Source organism: Pithys albifrons, chromosome 7 (assembly GCF_047495875.1).
Source record: "Pithys albifrons albifrons isolate INPA30051 chromosome 7, PitAlb_v1, whole genome shotgun sequence".
Classification (NCBI taxonomy): domain Eukaryota; kingdom Metazoa; phylum Chordata; class Aves; order Passeriformes; family Thamnophilidae; genus Pithys; species Pithys albifrons.
This window is the reverse complement of record NC_092464.1, coordinates 53,942,782-53,959,049: the sequence shown is the minus strand read 5'-3', so window position 1 is coordinate 53,959,049 and position 16,268 is coordinate 53,942,782. Positions and strand designations below refer to the sequence as shown.

The window sequence follows — 16,268 nt, the reverse complement described above, 5'->3', positions numbered from 1 at the left end:
GAATTAAGCTGTGTCTGTCGGATGGATTACTTGAAGGCAGAAGGCACAGTTGTGCTTACTTAGCACAAAAGCCTCAAGAGTTTAAGTAGCTCCTATTTATTTTCTAATCTGTGTCTATGATAAGAGTCAATTACTGCTTTATGGTACTGGTGACTAAAAACTTCTTGGTGTATCTTGAAACCGTGTCAAACTTGCTGGAGTCTCTTTTTTCCCCTCACAGCTTTCCAGCCCAGCATCCTGGGAGTTCATAAAACTGCTCAGTAACATTCAGCCTTTATCCAATTCATATAAATCCTCTAGCTGGGACCTGTCTCAAACTGCTGAGAAATAGCTCATTTTTTTCTTGGTAAGCTACCTAAACCTTTAAAGGTTTCATACTGAAACTATGGGATTTAAAAAAAAATAAATTACACAGATGAAAGATAAGCAGTGTGCTATGGAAGTGCAGTTGGGTCCCTATCTGGGAGTAATCCTGGCCCTCCTGACTCCACTCTCATTTTAGACAGATGCAGCATGACTCTAAAAGACCCTGATGACAAGAAAAAAATCCAGAATCAACAACAAAAACCAACAACTTAAACTCAAACAAAATAAACCCCTGGACACCGAAAAAAAAAGGAAAGAGAAGAGGAAAATAAAGAAAAACTCCAGTTGGCCCAAAGCCTCTAAAGGGTTTTTTTTTTGTTGCCCAGAGCCTGGTGTTAAGCTGCTTGACAGCTCTAGAGGAGACTGAGCTGATCTCATGAATTTTATACTTTCAGTCCCATTAGGATTAAGGAGTTGGCTTGGTCCTGATAAGTGTCAATATAAAGCAGCAGAGAATCAAGCCAGATGAGCTGGTCATGACCTTATATGCATAGTGATAATTAATAGCTAATGAGACTGGTAAAACGTGGTTCTGAAATGCAGTAGGCTGCATCATCTGGGCTGTTCAGAAATTAAAAATTTAAATTGCACTTTAAACAGGAATTAAAGGCATCTTTTACCATCCTGGGCAAAAAAGTTAGTCCCTCACTAAAGGATGTGTGCCATGTATGTCACTGAAATATGTCATTTTCAATACAGTTACGCGACAGAATAAGAATTATTCATGAATTTGAGGTCAGAGCAGGAAAACATGGGTTAGAATAATATAATACCTGGTTTTAATCTGTGCTTTAAATAGGGGCAGCTGTTTTAAATTTCATGAGCAGGCCTTTCTTGTTCCTCTTTTCCCCAGGTAATTTCTCCACTCTCACAGTGGGAAGCTTCATGTGTGATTGTCCCACGCCTGTTCTCCCACACTACTTTGTAAATACAAAACCACATGAAAACAAACAAGTGAAAACCAATTATTACAGAAAGCACTTGAGTTACTGTGGTGCATAATTTTTTCCCATATGCCTCTGCCTCAACTATTCCCCTTTTCCTCAGTCAACTAGTGCTAATCCTCTACTGAGGGCAGTCAGTCAAGGACAACTCCTCACGCAGTGACTGTTCTTCACTTGTGTTGGTTGGACAAAAGCCTTGACTTGCTTCTGCTCACCTGGATCAGGCAATTTGTTCCACAGAAGAAAACCGTGTCAGATGCAGCCTTGGACTCCACACTGCCTTGCTTTTGTTGGTTTGATGAGCTACGAAGAGCAGCCATCCTCCCTCAAAGATAAACCACACATATTTTATCATATTTGAGAAACAGACAGTGGGGCCGAGATTTGTGTCTTTCTGAACTTTCCTTGTTTCCAGTGTTTTTAAAAAGGGAAGAAGAGAAGAAAGAATTCTTCTCTTCATAATCATTAATGTGAGGTGGAGACTTTTTGAAATTTTGGAGTTCCCAGCCACAATTTGTGTTTGTGAAGATTGTACCCTAGATTTGATCTTTTATATCAGTATCTTCTCCCAGGCACTCAGCAATAGGACAAGGGGGCACGATGGGCTCAAGCTCTGCCAGGGGAAACTGAAGCTGGAGATCAGAAAGAAATTCTTTGCAGAGAGAGTGCTCAGGCATTGGAATGGGCTGCCCAGAGAGGAGGTGGATTCCCCATCCCTGGAGGTTTTTAAACTGAGCTTGGCCGTGGCACTGAGTGCCATGATCTGGTAAAGGGACTGGAGTTGGACCAAGGGTTGGACTTAATGATCTCAAAAGTCTTTTCCAACCCAATTGATTCTATGATTCTATGATTCTAATTCCTTCTTCTCTTTAGTTAATTCTGGTTGTGTGGCTTCTCCAAGTGAACAATATAGAGAGGATGCTTTGAAAATGGACATATTGCAGAGGAGACACATGCAGGCAGGAGCTCTGGCACAGCCTGTGGGAGGGGCAACCAAAATTGTTGTTTCTTCTGCTTGTAAAAATTCAAACATGACTTCAGCTAGCTTTTTTTCATGGAAATTATTTTGCTTTGGATGAGAACGAAACTCTGCAGAAGCATTGGATTCTGAGAAGGTAAATATTTTTACTAATTCTGCTCCCTCTTGTAGCACTCAGGGGAAATAGTTGATTGTTTAAAAGCACCATGATCTGTAGCTGCTGTAGAGGAAAACAAAACAAAAAAAGTCATTGGAATTATGTATTTTAGTAAGAGAAACACCTTTTTTATCAGAGTGGTTTTGTGTGTCACACCAAGTTGGTTTTCCATGACAACTGGCTGCTGTTCTTCCTGCCCAACCTGCTGGGATATCTGCAGGGCTTCAGTTGGGGCCACCACTGAAATGCCTAAGAGTGAGGTTACTTTTGATGGTTCTGCTTCAATCAGGAAAAAGTAGTTAAAAAATAACAAATCAAAAGAGAATACCAGCAAATTTTTAGGCTTGTTGTACTCAGTATTTCGTTAGAAAACTCATGGAAAGGTAAAAAGGCAGCAATTTAAAATTCTTAGCTGCTGCTTCAGACTAAAGGAATTGTGCAAGATAGAAAACTGTATTTCTGTGTTGGGCTTTTGGTTCTTTGGTTGGATTTTTGGGGTTGATTTGGGGTTTTTTAAAATATTCTTAAACTGTTCTTTCTATTGCACAATTCAAGTTTTGTTATGAATTTGATGAGAATTTATACAATAAATATTTTCAAGTATTCCACAACTTAAAAACTGCAAGAAGCAACTTGAGATAAATATCACAAAACTATTTCCATGTGCTTTGCAGCAATATTACTGTATGGATGATGGGTAGGAGTTGAAACAAATTTCATACACGTTTTGTACATCCGAGATAGGAGTTAAAAATCCTGGAGCATTTGGTTTCTATATTTTGGGAGTATTTTTAATACTCAAGAAGAGTAAAAATGAGATGACATCACCAACAACTAAAATACAAATCCTTGAAACATTTATGGCACACCAGCTGTCAAAGCATCATCATCATCATCTTCTTCTGACAAATTCTATTCTCTGCAACTTCATGTATAGTCCTTGGATATGCAATGTCAGATACTTTGCTGACTGAATGATACATTTGAAAAGTATTCAGGATTTGTGTTTCCAGCACCAGGCAGATACAACCTTGCCTTACTGACCTAGAGAGGTATAAGTGATGTGTAGCTCCCTCAGCAAAGAAGGGACAAAAGATTTACATTTTACCTCTTGTCTGTTACCTTATTTTGTATCATCTTGTACCAACTCTTGTTTTAACATGCTTTTAAAGAACTCATAAGAAGGTTAATGCTTGTACCCCTTAGTGCTCTTGAGAAAATAAATATTAAATGTCATAAGATGGATTAATTTTTCATTTCACTGCTCATTGCTTCCCTTTCAGCTTCTTGCCTGATTACATCAGTGGTGATTTTGATTCCATTCAGCCTGAAGTCAAGGAGTACTACAAGGTCAAGGTAAATTAAATCTCTCTGATGAATTTCTGTGTGATAGAGCACTGCAAGAGCCAGCCCATTAGTGCCCCCATTGGTCATTAAGTGTTCTGGCTCCACCCGTGTCTTTAGGGCTGCAGATGTGGAGTCCTGCATGGGGTGACTTTTCAGAGCACCAGGTGAGGAAACAGTCATATGTTGCTAGAGATTACAGAAACTAGAAACTAGGGTAAGACTGCTGAAAATCTGTGGCTTCTTTTGCATGGTGAGGTGCAGAGAATACCACGATTTCCACCTGGTTGGCACCCACAGACTTCCTAGAGACAGTTTGTGTGTGTTGTTTGTAGCATATGAGCGTACCTTTTCTGAGGAAAGCTGTAGATGGAGACATCTCTCTCTCTCCTCACTCACTGAAGCATTGTCATACACCTGACTAGTGCCCTCCCTAATGTGCTGTTGGATAAATTCCTGCATATATCAATTTATTTCCAGTGTAGCCACCGTGTTTCTGGTGAACACCATGAATGTAAACTCACTTTGCTTAGGTGTTAGGGCTCAGAGTTCAGTTGGATGGCTGTTTAGTGTTTAACCCTTCACCTGCCTGCCTGTTTAGGCTTTTGTGATGAGGCCAGTGTTTTACCCTGGCCTCTTGGAGACAGGAGATTTCTGCAAATTCAGAGTTTGCCTTGGTGTGCCAGCTCACCTTTGCAGCAGGCTGCACTTGCAGGAGGAGCAAGTGTTGGATCCTTGTGGCTAATCAGTTTAGTCTGCTGCTAATTCAATGTGTGAGAATGAAAGTTGCCTAAAATCTTCTCTGGGATGGACTTGGGATCACATGGTTAGAACAAAAGGTTTCAGACTGTGAGGGGAGGGCTGGAGAAGTGTGTAGAGCTGGGTTTAAGTCCCTCTCTGAGCACTATGAGGTTTTATTTCCATGTTCTGTCCCATTTTTTAAAAGGGAGAACTGTGTGATGGCTGTTCATATTAGGAGAACAGCTCAAGAAAAATGCTTGGGAATCTTTAAATTGCAGCTTTGGAAGTGAAAATAAAATAAGAAACTTTGAGTTAATGCTTTTCATTACAGACTGGAAACTCATGATGTGTTGGTAAATGGGGAAAGCACAAAAACCTCTGTTTGGCATGGGCATGGGCAAGCCTTGGTACCAATCCAGGCTGGAGGATGAGCAGATCAAGAATAGCCTTTTCAAGAAGGCCTTGGGGGTGCTGCTGGATGAGAGGCTGGACATGACCCAGCCATGTGCACCTGCAGCCCAGAAAGCCAGATGTGTCCTCACCAAAAGCAGCGTGGGCAGCAGCTGAGGGAGGGGATTCTGCCCCTCTGCCCTGCCCTGCTCTGGTGAGACCCCACCTGCAGAGCTGCCTCCAGCACAGGGAGGGCAGGGACCTGCTGCAGTGAGCCCAGAGGAGGCACCAGGATGACCAGAGGGATGGAGCAGCTCTGCTGTGAGGAAATGATGAGAGAACTGGGTTTGCTCAGCCTGGAGAAAAGAAAGTGACCGAATGGCAGCATCTTCCAGTGCCTGAGGGGATCCTGCAGGGAAGAGGGAGAGAGACTATTTACAAGGGCATGCAGTGACAGGACAGGGGGAATGGATTCAAACTGAAAGAGAGTAGGTTTAGAGGAGGAAAGTCTTTATTGTGAGGGTGGGCAGGCCCTGGCACAGGTTGCACAGAGAAGCTGTGGCTGCCCCATCCCTGGAAGTGTCCAAGGCCAGGCTGGATGGAGCAACCTGGTCTAGAGAGAGGTGTCCCGTCCATGGCAGGGAGGATGGAACTAAATGTTCCTGAAGGGCCCTTCCAACCCAAACCATTCTATGATTCTAGCATTAATGCTTTTGTAAACAGCTTGGTGATAGGTAGGCAAGTCCTACCAAAGAATGCAAGTTCAGGATCATTGAACAGAGAGAAGGAGACGGAAGAGGTAGGAGGTGGAAGAATACAGTAGGGTATGGAAAGGGATAAGCTAAGCTAAATTTACACTTTTTCACAGGGATTACTTTTCTGGCCACAGCATCCCTTTTGTCAGCTCAGTTGCAGCTCGCTGTTGATATGCAGGTTCCGTCTCCTCTCTGAACACAAAGTGAGCCATTCTGCTTCCCCCAGAGCTGAGACATCTGTGCAAGGGCTGAGCTGGCAGCCTGTAAAGGGAGCAGTAGGGCATCAGCTCTGTAAGGGTGTAATGAACAGCACCTGCAGAATCCTTGCCTGGGGTCCTCATACAAGACTGAAGAAAAATGCAGTTAGACTTTAGGATTTGAATCTCAGGTGTACATGCTAAGAAAAAACAATTTTTTTCATTTTTAATTTTTTAAGTTTTTTAATTGATTTCTCATAGTCAGAAAATTAGAATGGTTAATACAAGTAAGTGTCTAAGGATATCTTAAGCTAAAAACAGAATAAAATACAGAATTTGGAGAGAGTTGTGTGTTTCTTCTCTTGTAAAGTATCTTGGTCATTAAAGCACGCTCTGTAGTCCAGACAACATCCAAAGTCACCGTGTTTTGGAAATGCTGTATGTGTTCATGACCCAAATTGTGTTGGGGTGCTTCAAACAGGCTGGGAGAGAACTTCAGGTGAGTAGATCAGTGCAGCACTGTTGACTTTAAGGAAGCTCAGCACCATGCTGGGGATTTGGGTTGCTCAGTCATGGGCAGATTATACCCAGAGACCAAGGTAAGCCTCTGTCATTAGATACTTTCACTGTATTGTTTCAAGCGTTCTCTTGTATCAATTGTTTTTATTTTATTTATAAAAGCTGCCTATATGGGGAGAAATTAATACATCACAATTTTTTTCATCTGTCTGAAGGCAGCATGGCACTGCTTGAGGAGTTACTTTTACACAGTAAAGCCTATGGATGTTAATTATTGAGTTATAAAAGATAATCATATGCCAGGGTTTGTGTCACAGACCGCCTAGTGTAGTGCTGAGTAAGAAGCAGAGAATATTAAACTCTGTGTATGACAGTAAATGTGGTTCTGTAAAGCATTGCCTGTAACAGGTGTATCATCACCACAGAAGGCTTTCTGCCTCATTGAGGTGATGAAAGGAAGAGCAGATAGATGCCACCACAGGAAACATTATTCCTGAAGTTTGACTGAAAGGGATGTCTTTAAACCACTTCCTCTGATGTTTTCACTTGAGCAAGGATTACATGACAAGTGTTTTCATTTTCCCTTTAGAAGGACAATCACCATTGTATAGATGAGCCTTATTTAAATGAAGTTCACAAACATGAGGCAAATAAATCCATTTTATCTCTGTTAGGTGTGGCAAGCCACAGTTAGTGAGGGGATTAAAGGCAAAAGTGCTGTGTTGGGAAGTGACTGTGTAATAGACTTATGAACGGGATGTGTAAGGGATGAGTTGGGCATGTTATCCTTTTGGGAGAGAATAAGTAAGCGTGCATCAGAGGTTATTCAGCTTTACTTTTTATTTTCTGTGGTCTTAGTTTTGCCTCATTGGCTTGTCAAGGATGTCCTTGTAGTCTTTTATTTTTTATGTTAAAAGATTAGTGATTGTTTAGCCCATTTCTTACAGTTCAATAATGTTAAAACTGGATAAAACTGCACCGCAACTGGAAATGAAATGTCATATTTAGAATCTCCTTTTAAAATCATGTTGCACTATAAATGAAGGATAAAGAATAACAATTCAATATTCTTTATTCTGCATATTTTCTGTCATTGTTAAAATAGATACTGAGAGGAGTTTCTGTACTTTCATGAGAAATATGCATGTTGATATGATCCCATAATAGATGCTCTGGCAATCCGTCTCTGTACAGTCTGAGGTGCATTGGAAATGACACTGCACAAAGCAGGGAGGATTTGTGGTGATATTTCTGTCACTGCAGTTTCATCTGTTTCTTGCTTTAACTGAATGTTTCTATTATTGAAACCTTTTAAACATTACTTTGAAGTTAAAGCAGCCGTTTGTATTGTTATGCCTCAGACAATGTTCTGTTTCTGAAGTGCTGAGACCAAATACATTATCTAAAATTATAGCAAATCTGTACTTATGCCTAGAAGCAGAGGTTGAATCCAGTGCCCTTTGAAATCCAGATTATACTATTTATTAAAAATCCAGTTTGGCTTTTCAGCTCAGCAAACTTCATGTGCTTTGAAAGGCCTTGCAGACTTAGTGGGCTCTACTTCAGATCTGTAATTAAATGATGTGAACTTATTTACAAATCCAATTTTTCCTATTCTGTTTTGTTTTTAAGTCCCATAGAGCTGCTTATTTTTGCAGGCAGTTCTGCAGCTGTAGCACTTTCACTTTGCTATTTCCAATTCCAGAGTTTAATGGTTATCAGGGCTGTAGAAATGCTTAATAGCTTGGTGTGGGTATTGTCTTTTTGTTCTGTGATGATGCACCTATAATTAGATTTACAAAATGCACTGTTGAAGTGCTTGTATGCCCCTCTAACTTCTACACTTTGTTGCTAAACTGCATGTTTTAATGCCATGTTCCCTGCTTGCTTTCCAAGGCCAAAATTTGTAATAATTTTGTGAAATCACAATATTAGTTGATGTTCTGCAGTTAAATTATTATAATTTAAAGCATAGTAAACCATTGAGTTTTTCTGTGACTATTTTATCTTTTATCCCTGAATATTAATATTTTTTTTCTAAAACAAATTTTATATAGGACTTCATATATTAAAACATTTGACTCATTTAGAGCATTCTTGTTAGGTTGAATAGTTTTCTAAGACAAGCATGGTTCATTTTAGGGCCTGATTCCTTTGTGAGAGGTTTTAAGGTTTCAGAAGGAGCTGTAAAAATTGTGCAGGTGGATCTGAAGCAGTTCAGTCTTGCTGTTGGACTGGCTACTTCTGCTTGGCAGTCATCACTTGTTCTTTCATGCTGAAGACAACTTTGACAGGTATAAAAATGCTCTGCCTACCTGAGTTCAGCTTCTGATGCATTGAGGGACTGGAATTTTTCTCTATTGATGTACATTCATTAAAAGAGCCTCAATGTCTTAATACAGAGAGAGGTTCATTAAGTCAAGATGTTTTACAGGGTTGAGATGGTCCTGTTGTTAATAGTTCAAACTGTCTATAAATGTGTGCAGTTTAGGGTGTTAGATGGAAGATTTCTGTATGCTGTAGTCGTGTAATTGCTCAACAGGAGCTCTCATGAATGGTTCCCTTCTTGAACAGAGGTTTTGTCAAGACTGTGTTTCCAAGTGACTTGTCATGGGGAATCTGGTTATATGGGTTTCTTACTCCTACTGAAGGAAAGCAATATCACCATGTTTCAGATCTGTCATAAATTTATAGGTTGTTCTGTGCTTGGTGGCACATTTGTTGAGGTAAACACGACAGTGTCACACTAGGTCAGACCAAAGGTTCATGGCTGGTCTCAGCTGGGCCAGTACACAACACCTTTGAAAGCAAATGGAGCTTCTTTGATACCCTTTTCACCTCCCTGTAATGTATGGCCTCAGGATTTCCTAAGTCAGAGATGGTATCTCTGTGTTTAATAGCTTCATAAATTGATTTAATTTTCCCCAAATTAGTCAACTCACTTTTCTTCAAACTGTGTAGGTGAGACTCCAAGTATCCACAAAAAAAAACAAACAAACAAAAAAAACCAAACAAACAACCAAACCTTGGCAATAGATTTTCCAGTTTGTTTACAGAAAAGAAAATTATGACTTTTAGAAGTTATTTTGGCTTTTAGCTTGCCTTTTGGTAGTTATGTTTGAGTCTCCTGAATTTTTGGGTTGTGGTGAAGAGTGAGTGAACATACTTCAACCACCTTGTCATTGCTGTTCTGATTTTATTAGAATTATTGTACCTGGCATTCCTGGAGGTGTGCAGGGATGTGTGCACAACTAGGCCAATGGAATATTGCATGTGCCATTAAATTTATGGCCTAAAATCACATACAGCTTGTACAGGTGTTCTGTGCCCTGCTGAGTTAATATATGTAGAATGTCTGTATGATGTCCTGTTGGAAAGAATCTTCCTGAAGGCAAAGGACTCGGGGACAAACAACCCCCCAAAATATCTCTGTCCAGTTCTAAGATCACTCCCCACACTTTCACTGAGGTAGCAGTTTACAGAACACAATATCTCTTTAAATGCAGTTGAGATTTGGGAGGAGAGTGGAGAAAGAACAAGTCAAAACAAACTCAGTTACACAGGTCTGTATCTTTCTAAGTAATGTGTGTCCTTTATATCTGGGGGTTGCACATCCCTCCTTTTGAACCTGAAGAAAGAGCTAAGACCTACTTGTCTTGTAAGATCAATACAATATCACTGAGATTCTGAGAGCTTTGAGGTCATTGAGAGTTACTCTGTGTGTTTATCAGGGCCTGAGTCACTCCCTACTTTACCTGGGAGGTTTGGGAATTCAGTTTCATCAAGTTCTCATTCCTTAAAAAAAGTGCTCCTCTATTTTCTTTTGCTGTATTTTGCTGCTTGTAATGTAGCTTTTGGAGACAATATATAGAAAATAAGAGATCAAACTTTTATTAGAGGTGGTTTTTCTTTCTTTTACTTGGGTTTAAAATGAAAATTTGCAGGTTGTGAGTTTCTTGCTTTCTTCTTGCCACTGCCTTAGCTGAAGCTCATCTGCTTGACAGTAGAATATGCAAGAAAACAGTGCCCCATATAACAAAAATTATGCTGGTGGTATTTTAGTCTTGCATCCAATTTCAGTTTAATATTATGTTGCAGTATGAGATTTATTTCTCCCTTCCATTGGTTATGGCCTGAGGAAGGGAAAGGGTAGAATCTATATTGCATTAAACATTTGAGTTACTTTCAAGAGTTTTAAAAAATTTAATCTGGTGTTAATCTCTGCAAGAAGTCATTACTCTGGGCTGTCAGCCTGTGATGGAGAAAATAAAAGGTTGGAAAAAATAGAAACGCATTGCATTAACTTCATTTCCAATGCAAGGAACAAAAAAGGAGGTTTAAACAATGACAGCTTAATCTGGAGAAGGAAATTGGACAGTTATTTTGTGATTAAGCCTCTTCACACAAAAGAGATAACTTTGCTATGGTACTCGTGGTTGAAGGCTCAGATGATGGGTCCTTTTAGATGTAAGTGGGATTTATACATCCATCTTTTTAGAGAATTTAAGGGAAAATTGTTCCCAGAGCCCTTGCCTATGGACTCCTGATTAAAGGACTATTCAGTGAAGCTGCAGAGCCCACAACCTCACAGCTCATCAATGTTGCTGCACACTCAAGTTCCGCCCAAATGTGCTGATTTCTGAGCTTGACTCTGTTGTGCAGCAGCTCATGAGCTGTAGCCAAATCACCACTCTGGGCAGCAACTGATACACAAACCTGATCATGGCCCAAGAGAAAGATCCCCCAAATCTGCTGTTATGATCTGTAAGCATTTTAAGAAGCAGCTTGTCAGCCTGTGCAAAGATGGTGTGGCTTGTCCAAGAGAGGCAGCTCTTGTTTCAGTAGCACAGTGGAAAGATGCAGTCTGTTGGTGCTCACTTCAAAGGGTTTGTGGGTGGGCTGAAGAGAAGAGGAGGAGGAGAACTTCTGACATGCTTTCAGGGACCTGTGGCAAGCATTTTGGTGAGTGCTTGCCTTGCTTTGAAAGGAGCATGTGGACTACTCAGGATCATTCTCTACAGGCAAATCCACCAAGGCCACCATAGTCCTTGCTTGTTCATCTTTGGGACAACTATGAACTCAGGAAGACACAATAAATTGGGATACATGACCCAGCATGTCTTAACTTACCATAATGTTGCCCTTGTGGTGCCTACACTTCACTTACAGAAACACAGGAACGAAACCTCAAGGATGACAATCCAGAGGGAGTTTGCTCTCTGTGCTCACACAGGTACAGGTGTCCTACAAGCCACCAAATGGCAAGGAGAGAACATTATGCATGTTTTTCAGGTAGTTAAATGCTTTTGTAGCTTTTCAGTGAAACAAAGAGTGAGCTAAAGCTGCCAGATTTGAACTTGCCTGTGTCAATTGAGTGAATAACAGAAGTGTGAGGTTCTTTATAAACCAAGAGGGAGGCAGGATCCAACAGGAAAGTTCAAGTGCAGCTTCTGGAGCACAGGTAGTTATTTTAACTAATTGAATTTTGTGTTAGTCAAAAACATGCAAAGTACAAGGTTTGCTTTTATAGCTGCATTCAGAAATAGTGCAAGATGGTAAAAGTTGAACTCACATATACCAGGAGGAAGCTTAATGAAGATGTACTTTTTGAAGGAAGGTATTAGTGGCAGAGAAATACCATTATGAGGGGTGAAGGGGGAATGAAAGAACTTCGGTTCTGGCAGCTTTAACTACAGCCAGGCAGGGACATTTCTGCAAATTGGAATATTTCTCATACTTACCTTTCTCAGTACCTTCTCCTTTTATTTTTCTGTCCTGTGTTTTCTGACTGTAATGTCCTTTTGGCCCCTTGCTGTTTTCTCTGTCATCAGTAAGCATTTGGAGCTCTGTGTTTTTTGTTTCAACTCTGATATTTTCTTGGAGTACTCAGTAGAGTCCAGTTAAAGAGGTCTGGGATGAAGTTTTGATCAGCTGATGTGCTGGAAGATCAGCTGAACCCTGGTCAGTCTTCAGGCAGAGTTAGTTTGCTTTTCTGGTTTGCTGTTGGATTCCTCCAGCTGAAGAAGCTGTGATGGTATTTTATTAGAAAGTAATACAAGTTCCATAAGTGAAATAGATTTGAAGGTATAACTAGAAATAGAAACAGTCCCCTATGGATGCAATGAGTTAAAAGAGAAAAATGAAATGGTGTGGAGAGAAGAGTGAGGAACAGAAATTGAGAAAAAAAGCAGAGACTCTTTAAAAAGTTAGGAAAAGGTAAGCATTTTAAGAGAGAGAGAAAAAAAAAGATGGAACAGAGGGTAGGAAAGAGAACTGGAAAAAATTCTCAGACATCACCACATCAATTCTGCTGTCATTTCTTTGCAGTTGTGAAGAAGTGACTGGGATAAGCACACACATATGAACATCATATTTTTCTAATCTAAAAGTAAGATTTTCAGTTTATTAGCAATGAGTGCAGAGTAGTTGTTTTTTAGTTGTTGTGTCTTTGTTGCTTTTGGGTTTTCTGGGGGGGGGGGTGTTCAAGTTTTTTTTTTTATTTGAAGTTAAAATAAGAGGACCTGTGCTTATTCTACCCTTGGCTAAGCTTTGATGGGAGTTTCATCTGGTGACAAATAAAAAATCATACAAGGAGATGAAAGTATAACTAACTGCAATGGAAGTTTGAATATATTTACAGTAAGTTTACAGATGTTGAGACTGTTTTGTCCAAATTCTGCACATTAATGTATAATGTATTCAAACAATTGTTAATCCAATTGAAACTGCTAATTTAGTAAGCATTTACTTTGCAGGGAGTTAATTGCTTGTTAATATTACCAGATGTCAGGTAACCAGTTAACAGTCCCAGCTGGGACTGGGTTTGTCCTGAGCAATTTGCTGTGGACAGACAGGAGGAGTAAACACCTTGCAATGGCCTTTGTGGTCCTATCCCTTTCCCTGCCTCCACTAGAGACATATTTGAATCCTATCTCAAGTACTCCTGAGAGATAAAATGTCAGCCTTTGCCTCAATTCTGTCTTCAAATCAAACATGGGTGTATTTCTTGTGACCTCAAGATGCATTTCCTAGTGGAAATATTAACAAGTCCAGTAGTGGAGCACACTCAGGCTTCAGAATGTGCTCTGTATCTGGTATTTATTACAGGTTTTTGAGGAATTAAATGTACTCATCTTACCTGACGTACTTGCAGAGGCGCATTTCTGATCTGGCATTGACAGTGGTTTTCACAGCTGAATGTGGGGAAGGTCTCTTGAGTGATTAAAAACACAATCTTTTCTTCAATAAGGTTATGTTCTTGAATTCTCCCGCTCATAAGATAAAACAAGAGAGAGCGGGGAGGGGTCTGACACTCCTTTTTCCATCTTAAAAGCTCCATTACAATTCCAAACCAGTTCTGCTTCCGCCAGACCTTGAGCAAGTGTGGTTTGGTCTGAGGGGCAGGGTGTTGCCAGGGACTTTTTCCATCAGTAGCAATGGAATCAACTCACACATATTCCAGATTAAAAATGTGTTTGGCTTGATCATGGACAGGGGTGAGGATAAATTTTCAGATACTTTGTGTAGCCTGTTGGGTGTTGGGACAAGCCAACTCCTCCTGTCCCCAGGCAATGATGGGCTCAAGCACATGTCCTTCCTTTCCATGCCAAGTTTAAGTTGCTCTGTGTGCTCAGTCCTTTTGCCACCCTCAGTGAACTGCCCTGCTGTGGTTTGCAGCCCTGGGCCACACACAGCAGCTGCCACAGCACTGTTCCCATGCTCCAGGAATAGCTGGAAACAGCCCAGCCATGAGAGACAGCCCTGCCCTCCAATTTTAAATTTTCTGTGGACTCTCACATGCCCTCAATAGCCACTGGTTGTGGCCAGACCCAGTTTCTTTCTACTTTGCTCTTCTTTTGTGCAAGAGCACCCTCCTAGCTGTGAACCTTCCAGCTTATGCCTTAGACCAGCCTTCTTGCTTCACAGGAAAGTCTTTTCTGGATGTTTTTTCAGGGGAAAGTCAGTGATTTATTTTGCAGTGACTGTGCCCTCCTGTACAGAATCCAGGACAGCCCTGGGTAATGTTTTTGTGTGCAATAATATGCCCGAGAGCCTTGCAGACCTGAAGCGTGAGTAGATGCATAGGTAAAGAAATAAAGTGACATGGGATAGAGAGGATAATTGTATTTGATGTTTTTTGACAAGTTCTTCTTGAACTTGGTTCTGTGTAGTGTGAAAAAAGTAAGTACGGGTTGACAGCTTATAGATGCTGTGGAATAGCTCAAAATTCCCTGTGGCAGGAGGAGAGTGTGATGGAGCAGGAGAGAGGCACCAAAGTACAATGAGTGGTTAGATTTGGGAAGAAAATAGCATCAAAAGTTTAAGGTCCCTTAGGGAGCTCTACTTATCACTTTATGTGATGGACTTTTTGTGGCAAACTCAAGATGCTTTGAAGGGTTAGGGTAAATCTAATATGGTTTAATAAATGCTGGAAAACTCTGTAAAGATGAACTCTTCCCAAATCATATTACTGCTGTTTACACTCTATCTCCTTTAGTTAAATTCACTTTCAAAGAAGTTTCACAAAAGGCACTGTAAGGGCCAGTGCCTTCCAGTCCTGTTTTCTGTTAATAAAACATTTATTTCTTCCCAGTGCAAACTATCCCCCTCCCCTGTCTTTTGTTTCCTTCACTGCTTTCAGTGATTCACTAATTTAAAATGACTGCTCCTGAGCCTTTCTTGCTGTGAGTTCTGTCTGAGGGATGAGCAAAGTGAGAGTATTACGGCTGGACCCAGAAATCTGAATTCAAACGTGATGGGAGAACCAGCCTTTGGAATTGCATTCATTAAATGTATTTCTGTAATAATTAGTGGAACAGTACACAGAGATGCTTTCTAGATAGCCACCTGTCCTGGAAAGTGCCATTGATGAGCCTATGAAATCTCAGACATCTGAACCCCAAATTATGTGCAGGGAGCCCATCTTTGGTCCTTGGTGATCCAGTGCAAGGGTGTTTAGGATGCAGTTAATTAGGACTGCAAGCAGCAAGTGTGGTGAGACAGGAGGGCTCTTCCACTTGCTGTGTTGGCAGATAAGACAGTTTTTGAAGTCTGCTTGTCAGACACTTCTGTGAGTATCTGATTTAGAAACACAGAGTGTCCTCTACCTGCCTTTCAGCAGTTAATAAATATTTAGCAGCTGCATTTTGTGTTACTATCACAAATTTAAAACAAACAAACCTGATTTGAAAGATAAAACCACAGGATATATATTTCACTAAATTCATACATTTCTTTTAAAAAGTAGGCCTAATTAAAGGGTATAATGTGGCACTATTTTAATAAATTCCTCAATTAAAATCATGCAAAGTAAGTAAAGGATTTTAAAGCATGAACTGCTGAAAGCTGAGGGGAACAGACAGAACTGGCTACGCGACTAGTTCAGGATTTGAAGCTAGAGGAAGCTAAAGAAGCTTTTGCTAGGGCATTGCCACAGAGTCAGAGATTGTTTGTTACATTTTATTGTAGTAATTTGACTTCAGTTCAGTGCTTAGGTTCAGAAAAAAAGGAGAATTGTTTGTTTTCTTTTTCAATGTATGAATAAAACTGGGGTATGAGAGGATGACTGCTCCTAAAGTGTGGAAGGGCTTGGTGATGAGAAGCAGTCGATGTTATCTCTGGCTGCTGAGTTCAACCATGTGTCCAGTAAATCAGTACATTTTTAAATATAAAATGTGGTTAGATAAGTTTATTTTTGCCTCTGTATCATATTTATGTCTCTGTAGCATGTAAAATTCCTTTGTGTAGTAGAAAACAACAGTACAGTGTGGGTTGGAGCTGTAGCTGGTCAGTTGATGTAACCCAGGTCAAAAGTGGGTAAGGTCAGCAAGGAGTTACTGAAATGCTCTGTTGGCTCTTGAACAGGAAAAGTGGCAG

General features: G+C 40.4%; 1 protein-coding gene across 2 annotated transcripts in view; it reads left to right on the top strand.

Annotated features, from left to right (window-relative positions):
• Positions 1 to 16,268, top strand: part of TPK1 (thiamin pyrophosphokinase 1) — a 308,446-nt gene that overhangs the window by 144,326 nt on the left and 147,852 nt on the right. For both annotated transcript variants that reach the window (XM_071559614.1, XM_071559613.1), the window contains one exon: positions 3,730 to 3,802. In XM_071559614.1, coding sequence (XP_071415715.1) covers positions 3,730 to 3,802 — 73 coding nt within the window. The remainder of the gene's footprint in view (positions 1 to 3,729; positions 3,803 to 16,268) is intronic.